The following is a 15138-nucleotide window of genomic DNA, read 5'->3' on the forward strand; positions in this document are numbered from 1 at the left end:
ACCCAACAATATGAATGACTGGGTGGCTACTGGAATAGGAAGGAGGAGAGTTTCCTGAGATCTGTGCAGTGAGGAGCAGCCAGTGTTGTGAAAAAAGGGGAAAGAATATTTCAGGGAGAAGGCATAAGAAGTACAAAGGTGGGAATGAACTTTCTGTTGGAGAAGCAGAATGCAGCTGGAGTTTAATGGGCAAAGGGAATGTGGTAGGAAGCGTGTGCCAAGAAAGAGGTAAGTACCAGATCACACCCTTGTGAGCCATGGTAAAGACCTTGGGTTCTATGCATGATGGAACGATGTGAGAGAGTTTCTAAATACTTTTTATCATCTGTTTAGTGCACTTGGCTACTTTGTGGGGGATGAATTACAGGATAGCAAGAGTTGAATAAGAGAGATGTTGATGTGTAAGCTTTCTAATTGCCCATCCTGCAGATAATGATGATTAGTCCAAGTTGACAATGGAAAAAGGGATAATATTCACAGATTTGGGATATATTTAAAAGGAAATTGAATTGACAAGACAACAATGGAATGGATACACGGAATGAGAGCAAGAAGGAAGTCAGGATAATTTCAAGATTTGGGGATTGAGTGGTACTGACATTTCCCGGAGTGGGGAGTAGAGTTGATGGGCAGTTGGCCGGCAGAGGAACAGAGTTCTCTTTTGATGATGTTAAGATGCCCATTTGATATCAAAGGTGAGATGTCAAGTTAGGTAATTGGAGATACAAGTTTGGGGATCTCTGAAGAGGCTGGTACAGATCAGAGAATCATTGGCCTATGGCTGGTGTTCAAACCATGATCTTGGTGAGCTTGTCTAAGGAGAGTGTGTGAGTAGAGAATAGTGGTCCACCACTTAGAGGGTGGACAGAGAAGGCTGAGTTGGCCAAGGAGACTGAGAAGCAGCAGCCAGCAGTGCTGCTGAAACCCAGAGAGCGAAATGGAGAAATGGAGAGAGAGAGCGCCAGACTCCTAGACTCCCAACAGGCAGCTGCATAGGGACAAGGCTGAAAGGCATCACCTGGATGTTGAGGGCACAGGCATGAGACGTGAGCTAACACCGTGGGCTCTGCGGGTGGGCTGTGATGGCAGTCCCTGCACGGGATGAAGAGGACGTGTGGTAAGGCGGAGTTGGAGATCTCAGTGGAGTTGAGAAGCCAGAGTATTGAGGCCTGGGTGTGGAACGGTTCATCACCTGAGTATTGAAAGCACTCAGGTGATAGATACAGGATGGAGAAGACCGGATTGGGGAGGTTGCCTCTAAAATGAGACATTCAGTGGAGAGACTGGGGATTTATATGAGTTAATCACATAAGTCAAAATTGTATCAAAACCAGGATGTCCACATGCTCAGGGGACATTTTGGAAGAGAAAATTCAATACTTGGCCACGGTGCAGGAGACAGGGTTAAAGGGGCGTAGAGCCAGAGGGGACTCAACATGGGAGAGAGAGATCAAACCAGGAACTTGTCTTTTGACTTAAATTTCAGTAAGCATTTCCCGAGGACTTAGTGGGCAGGGCACTGTGCTTATTCCCGGCAAACAAGGACCCATAAGGCAGGAAAGGAGCTACAAGGCATGTACTTGGAAAGATAAATAGCCCATGACTCTCTGACCTTTCCACAAGATGCTAAGCCTGTAAAGAGCAACCCTTTCAGGTGTCCCAGGGTGACTTTTGTGTGTTGGACCTTGATACATATTTACCCATCGATCAGATGAATGAAATGCACCCTGTTCGTTTAAAAACAATTTTTTGTCGTTCAGTATTGCCCCTTAATTGCAGTGTGGTATACCGTGTGCAGCGCCCTGTGCTCAGATAACATTTAGTGATACGGGAAATGCTCAGGACGTGATTTTAAAGTAAAAAACAGCCTTAGAAAATTATATGTACAGTAAGATTCCACTTTCATGAATAAGTGTGTGCGCACGCGCATCTGTGTGTGTGTGTGTGTGTGTGTGTGTGTGTGTGTAAGGAGAAGGAGGGAGAGAGAAAGGGAGGGAAAATCTGTTGTCAAATTACTAGAGGTGATTGTCTCTGTATCATGAGGTTAGAAGGATGTTTATTTTCTTCATTTTCCACGTTTTCAAAAATGCATACATATTATATAAACAGTTTATAATCAGCGCATGCTGTGTGAAAATGTTTTTTCTCTAGAAATTCCTGTTTCTCTATTTTTAATTGTATATAACATGTATAGTAAACGTTGAAATCCTAGTAGGCTGTCTCCTATCACAGAGTAATTTTCTAGCTGTTGTTCCTTTTTTTTCCTTTTGTTGCCACTGTTCCTGTGACTTCCCTTCTGACCTTCCCTTCTTGCTCTGCTGCAGGAGACAGACATCAGTTTGCTGATGAGCAAGGCCCTCCGCCCACGCCACAGACGCACACTTTTCTCTTTCTGTTCTCTGTGTCGCCACACAGGACACTGAGTTTTCTTGATTTGTCTCTTTGCCTTTTCTACCCTGTGGCTGCCATTTTCCATTCCAGCGCCCTTTCAATTTTATTTTATTTGTTACCATTGATTTCATTTTTCTTTTCCGGTGAAATGTTTATTCTGAAACACATCGGTAAGTCATTTGTAGTTCTGGTTGGATACAGTTAAGCATTTCGTTGAATGTGAGTATTTAAGAATATATTCCGTTTGTATCTGTAGGTTGCTCTTGGGAGTGTCTTTGAAAGCAAGTGCAACACATGAATGCTAAAATGTCACCCAAAAAGTCAGGTACTTAGGTCATCGCCATAGTGTAGCGTCCTTCTCTGCAGGTTTGACTCCAGGGATATTTCGTGGCTGAGTGTGATTGTTGTCTTCTAAAGTAATCCAGAAGGTAGCAATGAATGTCACACATGCCTGGTTTTCCTTTTAAAACCATACTGGAGATAACATTTGATAAATTGTGCGGCCTGTGTTTCGAAATCTGCCTGTGAACATCCACAAGGTTACGAACTCCACATGTGAATAAGACGGTATGTATTTCTGTTGTTTCCACCATTGTTGGAAATTGTTTCCACCATTGTTGCGTTGAGTTCCAAGGTTCAAGTTCCGAGTCCTTGAGAGACCAATAGCTTACCCAGTCTCTGTTGCCTCCACTTTTGTGGACTGGACTACTCCTTTCCACTTTTCCTCCTTTATGGCAGAATGATTGTAAGTTATTTTCCTAGCCCCTTGCGGTGGCTTTCCCTGTACTTTTGTTAGGTGAAGGATGGCTTTGTTCAGTGCATGACCAGAACTCTGTGCATTTATTCCTACATCTGTGAGGACGTCATCGCATTCTCTGTTTCACTTTCTATATTCTTTCTTCTGATGTGGCTGGGATTTTGGCTGAGATTTCATTGTGGATCCGTGTTCTCGGTTGCAAGACAGGACAGAGTCAGGACGTAATCCTTAGACATGCCGTATGGTACATGTCTTTGGGGGAGGATTAGTACTAGTGGTAATGACAATGCTGACATCATCATTGGTAATGGTTTTGTAAGGATTCCTATATACGTGTATATTTTTAATGTTCATATACCTATAGATGATTTAAGTGAGAAAACCCATGAATGAAAAATTACTCTGGATGGCGTAAGCATACAAGAGCTGATGGAAGAAGGGATCAGTGGGTGGAAAGACTTTGTTGAGTGATAGGAAGGACCAGCCTGGGAGTGAATGATTGCTGTAGATAATCCTCAAAATGAGTTAATCCATGCGAATTAATCTTAGGCATATAATCAGCTTTGAGGGCAGCTGTCTCCTTTTTAAAAAGGAGAGTAGAGCAGCCAATGTCTAGTCAAGGTACAAAAAAAAGTAATTAAAAAGGAAAATGGTTTCTCTAGGAGAAACCAGAAGGGCTAAGTGCCCGCAGCCCTTGGCTACACCCCCTCTTACAGCGCTTTGTCAGGGAGCCCTACTGGGGGCGTGTGTGCATGTCTACAGACATGCATTGGTCTGCAGGCAACTTGAGAGGACAGTCCACACCTCATTTATACCTTAGGTGGCCACATCGACTGGCACGGTGCCTTTTACATCACTGAGCCTCCACGAATGTAAGAATCTGTTTCACGTTTAATCAAGACTGACTTTATAACTTGAACACTATGGAGTGTTTTCATGTGACACGTGTCCAGTCACTGTGCTCTGGGAAGCAAGCTTCTATTGGGGAAATAGAGGGGGTTTCAAGACAAAAGGTGAAACCGTACTTGGTACAGTGCAGGGGGTAATCTAGTCCTATAATAGATTAGCAGAGAAGGAGGTGAGTTCTCCATTCCTGGAGATCCTTAAAAATTGGCCAGAGGAAACCTCTGTGAGAAGGACCGAAGCCTTAAACCTACTTGGGGGGCACGCAGAGAGAATGACAGACGGTTCTGGGATTCTTTGATGATGGGGCCCGGAGGAGACAAGACTGAGGGGAAACAGGAAAACGACTTCAGATACGGAAAACAGCTATCGCTGCTTTCAGTGGGGAAAACAGGTCACGGGAGCTTAACCTAAAGTCTTAGAGATTTAGCTTCCATTTTACACGTAAGGATTTTAAGACCTAGGTTGTGAAAATCCTGCGGAAATCTGCAAAATAAAAGGTTGATTTGTGTGAGACCCGGAGTCAGCTCTGTGATTTCTCTTCGGAAAGGAGAGCTTCTAAAACTAGTGTTTTCAGGCACCAAGCATCGTCACTGCTTCCTGCATAGGAGTGGCGAGCAGATAATAGGTGCGAGGTCCTCTCTGTGTAAATACATCTGCAGGGTTGTGTTACTAAGTCAGCAGCCAGAGGGTGAGAGAGGGGTCTGGGACGCAGCTCTGCCCTGCTGGGTCCACCTCGTCTTGGCCACTGTCCCTCTTCCCAGTGTGAAAATGCAGAAGAATTGGGGGGGAGGGTACAAAGGGAGCCAAAATACCTGTTAGAAAACATGATCTTCGTTAGGTATTTGATTGTAATTTCAGCATTCAGCCACACGATGTCACAATTGGATTTTGATTTTCGCTGTGCATTTGTCTCCAATAATAGATGAAGGCGTCTTCAAAGCTGGAGCAGAGAGGTCTGAGACACAGGGGGCAGCAGAAGTCCAAGAAGATGAAGATACTCAAGTCGAGATCCCAGTTGATCAGGTAGTCTCCATGTCTTTTTTTTTTTTAATATGAAATTTATTGTCAAATTGGTTTCCATACAACACCCAGTGCTCATCCCAACAGGTGCCCTCCTCAATACCCATCACCCACCCTCCCCTCCCTCCCACCCCCCATCAACCCTCAGTTGGTTCTCAGTTTTTAAGAGTCTCTTATGCTTTGGCTCTCTCCTTCTCTAACCTCTTTTTTTTCCCCATGTCTTTAAAAATGTGCCTAAACCAATCGCCACTTCTTTCTTTCCAGTCCCGCGTTACCGGCCTCAGGCTGTTCCCACGCAGGTGCTGGTTAAACCCTCTCAGGTAGTCAGGTGGCCAAACAACGTTAAACGTAAGACAACACAATACACCTTCAGGTCTTCCTGGTACTCCTACAAAGAGAACAGCCATTTGGACTGTCTTTTTTTATTTTTTGTTGTTTTGGTAATTCTGGAAAAAGATGTAACTTTAATAAATAACATTGAAGAATAAGGTGCATTGGGGGTAAGCCAGGGGATGCAAAGAGGGAGAAAGTTTGATACAGAAAAAAAAATACTGACTTGGGGTTTTTATCTAGAAAAAAATTCCTCCATTTAGAAAAGGAGTTTGCCTATCTTTCTTCCTTTCTTTCTTCCTTCCTTCGAACTTCCTTCTTTCTTTTCTTTTCTTTTCTTTTCTTTTCTTTTCTTTTCTTTTCTTTCTTCCTTCCTTCCTTCCTTCCTTCCTTCCTTCCTTCCTTCCTTCCTTCCTTCCTTCCTTTCCTTCTGTTTGTTTTGAATGCTGTGATATTCTCTCCTGTAGGGTCTTTGAAATTGCTGTGGTTGGATTTTGGTTTTCATAGAAGAATTGCCTATACAGATGCAACTCAAGTATTTGCTGTGTCTTCTGTTGATTTTCCTTTTAGGCCAACGGAACACTGTATTTGTAGGGGGAAGGGGAGAGGGAGAGAGAGAGAGAAAGAGACAGAGAGAGAGAGAGTCTCTGTGGATGTGTGTACATGTGCTTGTGGAAGGGATGAGGGAGTGTTAGTGTTCACTAAATGATGTAAGAAATAAGTCAGGTAGGTTTTTTAATACAATTCAAGCAGATTTCTTGCATTTCTAAATGGAGGATTGGAATTTAGGTTGGGGAGGGGGAAATCATACCCCTGGCTAAAGGGAACGAGAAGTCACTAGGATTTGCCACTTGTCCTTGGACTATTATGTGATATTTCCTTTTCAGAAAGCAAATTTCACAATCCAGCAAGTTCCATAGATGATCTTCTCAATTGTATTTGTCCTAGCAGTGTGGCAGTGAGATTGCTACTTGATTATTCTGCAGGCATTTTCTGTAAGCATCGCCTTCCTGATGAAAAGCCTAATGTGTTAAAAATCACACAGATTTCAAAAATCCAATTTATTAGCCAGGATTAGCTACAACTAATAATTTTTCGTAAACTCCAGTTAAAGGTATTTTTTTCCCCTGAGGGAAATGGAATTTGAAGTCTTCTGTGAAGCTATAATTAAATGTTACATTTTAAGACAAGGAAGAGTAATCATCATGTGTATACAGCACCTAACAGCTGCCCCAAACCAGACTCATTTCTATTCCAAAGCCAAAATGTCAAAAATCAAACCAAATCATACCATTATTACCAGAAGAGAAATCTCTTTGTTAATCACTTAACAAGTTTCAAAACGTGTGATAGGTATTTCTTTATTTAAAAAAAAAATTCATGTTTATTTATTTATTTGAGAGAGAGAGAGAGACAGGGCCAACAGGGGAGGGGCAGAGAGAGAGGGAGACAGGGAATCCCAAGCAGGCTCTGTGCTAATAGCACAGAGCCTGACGTGGGGCTCAAACTCACGAATCATGAGATCACGACCTGAGCCGAAATCAGGTGGCTGACAGGTAGCCCACTGAGCCACCCAGGCGCCCTGGTATTTCTTTTTTTGTAAGTTTGGTATCGCAAGGAGCCAACAGAGGGAGCTGGTCTCTGAAACTACCTGAACGGCCTTGGATTAGTGTCCACAGAGCTTGATTTCTCATTCGACTGGAGAGGGCTAGCCTATTGAAATAGAAGTGTGCAGAGAGACTGAGTAAACAGGTTGGTAAAAGCTGGGCACCGTCCACACACTGATGTCGGTTTGAAGGAAATAAAAACCGGGTAACAGAAGGTCAGGCTTACTTTCTTCTTTGACCCTGTTAATAATAGAGCTGGACTTAGCTAGCACACGTGGTTGGCGAGAGATACTTATGGGGTCGGGTCATAGAGTCATTCTCTCCATGGCCCGGAGACCTCTTGCTCCATATCCTAAGCGGCTGTGTTATAAATACTGTGAAGGGCCAAACGAGGGTGTGGAGACCGTTACAGTAAGAACAACTCTGAGGACGCACCCTTGTGGTGTGCCAGGCACTGTACTAGGTGCTTTTGTATTCATACAACTGTGATGACAACCCTGAAACATCGGTTTCATCCCACCTACTTTATACGTAGAAAGAAAATGAGCTCATGTAGATGGGATTGCTTGTCTAGGGTTGTACCGCTATGCAGAGGAGTTGGTATTTGAAAAAAAAAAACCACAACTTTTTAATGTTTACTTATTTTTGAGAGATAGAGAGACAGAGCGCGAGCAGGGGAGGGGCAGAGAGAGAGGGAGACACAGAATCCGAAGCGGGCTCCAGGCTCCCAACTGTTAGCACAGAGCCCGACACGGGGCTCAAACCCACGAACTGCGAGATCATGACCTGAGCTGAAGTCGGACGCTGAACCGACTGAGCCACCCAGGTGCCCCGGGAGTTGATAGTTGAATACAGGTCTGTCCAATTTCAAAGCATCTGAGTGATCTGGGGGAAGAGTATTAAATGCCAAAAAAAAAAAAAAAGTCAATTATTGGCTTAAAGAAAGAAAAAATTCCTTCGTAAGAAAGGAAATGTAGTCATTGTATATACTACTTGGTTCAGCTGTGAGTGACACTAACATACACTCTCTTTTGGGCCATAGCTATTAACTTCTTTGGACTGATTTCCTATCATCTAAGTGGTTCCTATTAAAGCTTTAGTCAGAGGGCCATGAACAAAGGTGTGCATGTGTGCACGTGTGTGTGGTGGGGGGGTGGGTGTATAGTTATCATCCGTAATCGGCCAAGTAATTTGTCTGTGCCTGAAAACCAGATCAAGTTCTAGAAGTAAATATTGAGGCCTCTGCTGGAAGCCAATTCTCCCTGGGTCTCCTGTGTTTGGGCCTATATTACGAGCAGAGGCACAGAGTGCCTTTGTTCTGGACTATCTTTTCAGGGGTGTTTGAACAACCTTGAAAGACCTAGTGACTTCCTCTGGAACAGTCATTCTCAGTTGGAGGCAGTCTTGCCTCTAAGGGCTGTTTGGCAGTTTCTGGGGACATTTGATTGTGACAGCTGAGGGACTACTGGCATCTGCTGGGAAGTGGCCAGGGCAGCTGCTGAATTATCTTGCAATGCAGCCCTCACAACAAAAACCTGTTCAGTCCAGAATGTTAATAGTAGTGAGATGGAGAACGCCTGCCTTGGGGCAAAGGCCTGGTTTGTTTATTGTCCGGTATAGTAAAGGTAATGTCTTCCCGTGGTGCAAAGGGCAGGCAGGTTTACTATCTATCATAAAAGACACGGTGCCATTGAACTGGACGTTCAAAACTAGCTAAAACAGTAAATTTTATGGGATGTATATTTGAGCATGATGAAAGTATTCAGAAAAAGATTTGGGTTCCCTAAGCCGAGAGTTCTTTCCCTGGAAGGTGAGCCGCTATGTGTATCACCAGCCCCCCTTCCCATTGCCCTGTGGGGGTGAGGCCTTGGGGAGTGGGTGCAGACGGGGATCCTCTGCTGTTGTGAGCAATAAAGTTCGTTGTCCCTGACCCAGAAGTCTTCTGTCTTCTGCCACGTCCGTGAAACCAACGACAGGCTAATGGGTAAGCTTTTAAAATTTCAGACCTCCTGTCGTCCTTGATAGCCTCTGCTGGACGGTGCATGGTGTTTGTGTGCTTAAGTGTGTGTGTAACTGCGGACTAATTCCATCCAAAAGCATGGCTGAATTCTGTTCCCATGTCCAGGCTCTTGTCATTTTTTAGAGACAGGTTAACAATCCTGCATCTAGTGCTACTTCCAAACCCATGGAAAACTGAAGAATGGCACATTAAAAAAAATGGGGAGGCCAGAATAAATATCTTTTCTCAGGACAGAGTTTAGGTCTAACAGGAATAAAGTTTTCTTTTAAAAATTTATTATTATTATTTTTTTTTGTATGCACACTCCAAATCAGTCTTTTTTCCTAAGCAGTAGAGCAAGTGCCTGACTAACCAATACCTGTGTTAACACGCTGGCACTGATGACTCATGTGTCCTTTGTAAATTGATGCTTTTCCAAGCTAAAGAGGCGAGGAATGAGCCTGCTCCTTTATACTGAAGTCCACTGCCTCCGGTAAGTAAAGGCCGGATGGGAGAACCCACCGTCTCAGGAACACAAGCAAATAAATACGTATAAAATAGGCAACGAGCAGTTATATTTTCCATTTTGTTCCATTTGAGAGAAGAAGGCAGAAGATAGGGATAGCAGCTTTGGAGTCGTTTTGGATTCTTTTGTAGCTTTCCTCACCCATTTGCAGTTGATTTTGAATAGTCAAATAATGAGAATTACAAGATGTTTTTATGCTAAGTAGTTTCATTAAATATCATTGAACCTCTTTCAGTAGAGCAGTGAAACTGTTTCTTGTTTTTTTTTTAATTGGAGGTTGTGATACACAGTCTTTCTTTCTTTATTTAAAACTTATTAAACCCTTAACAGTAAAGTTACACATATAATATTTTTTTGAAGTTTAACAAAGATTATAACAGAAGTAGCAACCACGTGCCTCACCCCTCCCCAGCTGGATTCCTGCTCCACGCAAGTAACCCGTTTGAACACAACACTTTGTTCAGAACTCTTTGGTGTCAAACACACTGCTGTATTTTTTTTTTTAACGTTTATTTATTTTTGAGACAGAGAGAGACAGAGCATGAGCAGGGGAGGGTCAGAGAGAGAGGGAGACACAGAATCTGAAACGGGCTCCAGGCTCTGAGCTGTCAGCACAGAGCCCGACGCGGGGCTTGAACTCATGGACCATGAGATCATGACCTGAGCTGAAGTTGGCCGCTTAACCGACTGAGCCACCCAGGCGCCCCTGTATTTCTAAACCATACATCCTTCCTTCCCTTCCACGGTAATGTCTCTGAAATCTTTGGGCCTTTGGGTCTTATAGGCGATTGTATATCATAGTTTAATTGGCTTTTTTTGTGTGTGTGTTAATTTTAAGGGCACATAAAATAATGGAGATCCTTTTCCTAGGTGCTATCTCAAATTTGGTATAAAGTTTTGTGATTGTTCTTTTCAAATTTAGGTATGATTAACTTTATCCCTAATGACCGTGGAAGTCTTAGTCTCATCCCCCACCCCACAATAAGGCCACAGGCGTACAGACACACACACACGTGACCCTCTTCTCTCTCTGCACGTTGATTTCATGATGATTTTTGGCTGAGTCAGTATTTAATCTGTACATTATCTTTGCTATATTATTTGAGCCACAGAATGGATTCTGGTTCCGTTTCCTTTCTTGTGCGACCCTCTTTTCCTCTTTCCCACTTCAGTTACCTTTTTTTTTTTTTTTTCCAGTTGTATAGTTTTCTGTGTAGCTATTACCAAGTGATCTCTAAACTGCCAGGGGTTGATTTCCTCTTGGTGTACTCAAAGCATGTGCAATGATGATGAAATTTCAACTTCATTTTTTTCTCAGACCCTTCATCATCTGCCTCAAGCTGGGTAGGTATTCTCTGGCTCTGCTTTTTCAAGTTATCTCACTATTGTTTTGGGAATTTCTTTCACTTCTCCAGGGGATAGATCTCCTATTCCTTGGCCTCCACATCTTCCTCTTTCTTGGACTCACCTTCATTTTTTATGGAACTCACTCCTAGTAGCCTCCTGGGAACAGCTGTGTGGGAAGAACATTGTTTTTGAGACTTCGCATGTCTGAATGTACCTTTTCTTCTACTCAAACTTGACTGTATGGCTAGGTATAAAACTTTAGGTTACATAATGATTTCTCTCAGAATTTTTAGACCACTGCTTAGTTGTCCATCCACAATGCCGGTTGGGAAGTTTCATGCCATTCTGTTTCCTGAACTTTTGTAAATAATCCTTTTCCCCTCTCTGGAAGCTTTTAGGCTCTTTTGTTCCTGGTGTTCTGGAAATTTCCAGTTATGTGCCTTGGTGAAGCTCCTTTGCTTATTGGATTGGGTACCCAGTGGACTTTTAAATTTTAGAGATGCTTATTTTTCAGTCTGGAAAAAAATTATTGAACTATCTCTTTGACGATTTCCTTCTCCCCTCTTCTCTCTTTCTGGAACTGCAAGTATTTGGAATGTTTTTTTTTTTTTTAATGTTTACTTATTTTTGAGAGAGAGAGAGAGAGAAAGTAAGTGTGAGTGAAGAGGGGCAGAGCAAGAGGGAGAGAGAGAGAATCCTAAGCAGGCTCTGTTCTGTCAGCACAGAGCCTGATGTGGGGCTTGATCTCATGAACCTCAAGATCATGACCTGAGCCAAAATCAAGAGTTGGATGCTTAGCTGACTGAGTCACCCAGGCGCCCCTGCACATATTTTGGATATTGGCCTTCTTAGACTGACTCTCCACTTACCTCTCCTTTGTTCCATCTCTATAAATTTTTTCTTGTATTTTCTCAACTTCTTTTAAAATCAAAAAGCCTCAGCGTTTATCTTCCATCTGTTGATTTTTTTGTTACCATATTTTAATTTCTAAGAGCTCTTTCATTTTCTCTGAATGTACATTTTTGTAGCATCTTGTTTTATGGATGTGGTATCTTCCTTTATATCTCCAAGGATTCATCTATTATTTTAAACTTTATTTTCCTGTAATATCTCTGTTTCTTCTGGGTTTCTTTCTTTCTTTCTATGTTTTTATCTCTGTCTCATTGTTAGAGGCTTTCCTTGGCTCTCTGGTTAGATTCTTTTTTTAATTGAAATATAGAGGTGCCTGGGGGCTCAGTTGGTTAAGTGTCCGACTTTGGCTCAGGTCATGATCTCACAAATTGAAGTTTGAGCCCCACATTGGGCTCTGTGCTGTCAGTGTAGAGCCTGCTTGGGAATCTCTGTCCCCACCCTCCTTTGTCTGCCTGTCCCCTGCTCACTTGCTCTCTCAAAAATAAATAAACATTAAAAAAAATTTTTAAAAATTTGAAATATATCTGACATCCACCATTGTATGAGTTTAAGGTGTGTATCCTATTAGATTTTAGAGTGAAGCATTGAGGAAACCGTGCACAGATGTAGCTCCTCAAGTTGGGGGCGTTTCACTGTAGGGTGATTGGTTTTTGCCATTTCATTGGCAGACTTCCATTTTTCAATATCTGTGTTCTTCTTTTGGGCCAGTCTATTTTCTTTGAATGGAATCTTTCAATCTGTTGCCCTGGCGGTGTAAGCCTGGCGGTGCACATTTGGGGATCTGACTGTGGGAAGGGGGCTCGGGCACCTTGCCATGAACCCAAGAGATTTATTCCTCTTGGTTCCGTGACTGTGCTCTTGCTGCCCTTGTTCTCAGCTCGGCTCAGGTCCAGCTCCCCTGTAGTTCAGGATCTTCAGAGAGGAAGCCTCCTGCAGTTCTCACGGGCGGGGAGGGGATCTTGGGAATCTGTCTGCTTCTCCTAAAGACCCTAAACCAACCCCCCCTATTTTTAGCCACTTCCCTTCTTCCAGAGATTGATGGTGCCTCCAGTCTCTCGGCTTTCTGTAGGTCTTCCGGCCTGCACAGGTTTGCTTCTTGGCTTCCCCTCCCGCAAGAGCACATTTTAGCTGCCTCAGTTCTGCTGTTACTGGCCCCACATCCTTTGGCTTTACTGTTTCCCAAGTTTTGTGGCTGTGATTTCTTTTCAGGCTTCTGTGCCCTTACACATTCATCCCCCCCCACTTTTTTTTAATTGCTTTTACTGGCAGTTTAGAGTGGCATTAGAAGGGAGCTGAGAAAAAAAACAACAACCTGACATTTGTTCAGTTTGCTGTGTTTAACCAGAAATCGCCTCCACACTAATTCATCACGGGGAAAATAAACCATCTTTACAGAATCTACACTAGATGAGAAACCGGCAGCCTGTGACCACATCCCCTGGGAGAGAATCCTCTTTGGCTGGCACAGGGCTTACAGCACCTCCTTCAGAGCCGCGACACTCTTCTGTCCACCAGGTGGCAGCACACCTGTGTCATTCACCCAGCCCCTGGGGGCATTTGTCCTGGTGATCATTGATCTACACGTTCAGAACGAATGCCATTTAAGGGGCGCCTAGGCGGCGCAGTCCATTAAGCTTCCTACTCTTGATCTTGGCTCAAGTCATGATCTCATGGTTTGTGAGTTCGAGCTCCATATAGGTGGTGTCAAGCCTGCTTGGGATTCTGTCTCTCTGCCCCACCCCTGCTCGTTCTTCCTCTCTCAGAATAAATAAGTAAACTTTAAATAATGCCATTAAAAAAAAAACAACAAACTGTAGTCTAGAGGCTGTAACTAGAAACAGGAGGTCTGACGTCCCGCGATGCCCACTGACATCGTTCTGTTCTCTGAGCCCTCGTGTGGTCTCCCCACTTACCCAACCTGCCACCTGTGGGAGGGGGGGGGTCAGCCGCCACTTGTAGCTTCTCCTGCGACCTGCGAGCTAGGTGGAGAGCTTGCCTGTGTGACTTACTCGTGTGAAGGAGGCTGCTTTTTCTGACCAGACCCATCCATCTACTTCAATGGAATGTATTTGTTAAAATCAGAATTATAAAATGTTTAAAACCAGGAAAGAAGCTCGTGCAAAGTGTTTTGCCATCAGTGACACGAGCCCCGTTTTCCCACAAAGGCATAGCCTATTGATGTCCACACAGGCGCCCAGGCTCCTGGCTTCCAGCCTGGATCTCTGTCTCTCTGTCTCTTTCTCAGAATACCTAGCAGAAGGGCGTTGGGGGAAATTACGGACTTCTGATTATCCCACACAGCAACATGTTCCATCTGCGTGGAGCGCTCCTCAGCTGTCACTGCCTTCACTGAAGGGAAAGGCAGCAGTATTTCCACATGCTTCCTTTTCGAGTCCTGTCCTCCCCGCGAATCCTGATCCATGTTGCCACAAGCCTGGCACACAGCTGCAGGAGTTTAGAGGGGGATGTTCTGGCTTCTTAATTTCCCTGTGCATCAACAACGAGGGTTTTTGTGACATCCTGTCTATGGATTTGTGTTTACTTGATGGAAATGGTATAAAACATTAAAATACAGCCTTCAGGGATTTCTGATGTAAGAGAAAAATCAACATTTACTTCTAAAGGGAGAGAACTTAATGGGGATTTCTTCTTTCTAATGATGACTAGAATATTCTCATGCTATCTAGATGTTTTCTTTTTTAAAAATATGTTTATTTTTGAGAGAGAGAGAAGGAGGAGGAGGTGGGGCAGAGAGAGAGGGAGACACAGAATCCGAAGCAGGCTCCAGGCTCTAGGCTCTGAGCTGTCAACACAGAGTCTGAAATGAGGCTCGAACTCATGAACTGTGAGATCGTGACCTCAGCCGAAGTCTGATGCTTAACCTACTGAGCCACCCAGGTGCCCCTACATACGTGTTTTCCGTGTGTTTGTTATACCTTCCCAAATGGGTGTTGTGGAAACATGGGGAGCATCGTGGGGCTGGGTGAGCCAGCTCTCAGCTGGTGGCTGGCCAGAGCTTCTCTTTGCCATATCCTCACGGGGGTCACATCTGTGAACATGAGCATCCTTTCTGTAGGTCATGGTACTTTAAATGATGTCTAAACGTTTTTTTGTTTTGTTTTTTGCCTTTTCCCTCTGTGAAAACTGAAAACAGGAAGCTGTTCTTTGCTGTCATGAAAAATTGAAACTGATTATTTCAAAACACATCATTCAACTTGGGTAGGAGATGACTTTTAGTTTCCATGGCAGTGGAAATAAAAGCAAGTGAGGTGACTTTTGTATTTTTAACACCAGTGTCCGAATTCTGTGGGTGAAATCTGCAGAAACACCTGTCCACGTGGGA

At 43.6% G+C, this 15138-nt stretch overlaps 1 protein-coding gene across 1 annotated transcript in view; it reads left to right on the forward strand.

The window, feature by feature from the left end:
• DCDC2 (doublecortin domain containing 2) overlaps window positions 1–15138 on the forward strand; it is a 168412-nt gene that overhangs the window by 136084 nt on the left and 17190 nt on the right. The window contains exon 8 of the mRNA XM_043590707.1: window positions 4977–5077. Within this exon, the coding sequence (XP_043446642.1) occupies window positions 4977–5077 (101 nt within the window). The remainder of the gene's footprint in view (window positions 1–4976; window positions 5078–15138) is intronic.

The sequence above is a fragment of the Prionailurus bengalensis genome, chromosome B2 (assembly GCF_016509475.1).
Source record: "Prionailurus bengalensis isolate Pbe53 chromosome B2, Fcat_Pben_1.1_paternal_pri, whole genome shotgun sequence".
Taxonomy (NCBI): Eukaryota; Metazoa; Chordata; class Mammalia; order Carnivora; family Felidae; genus Prionailurus; species Prionailurus bengalensis.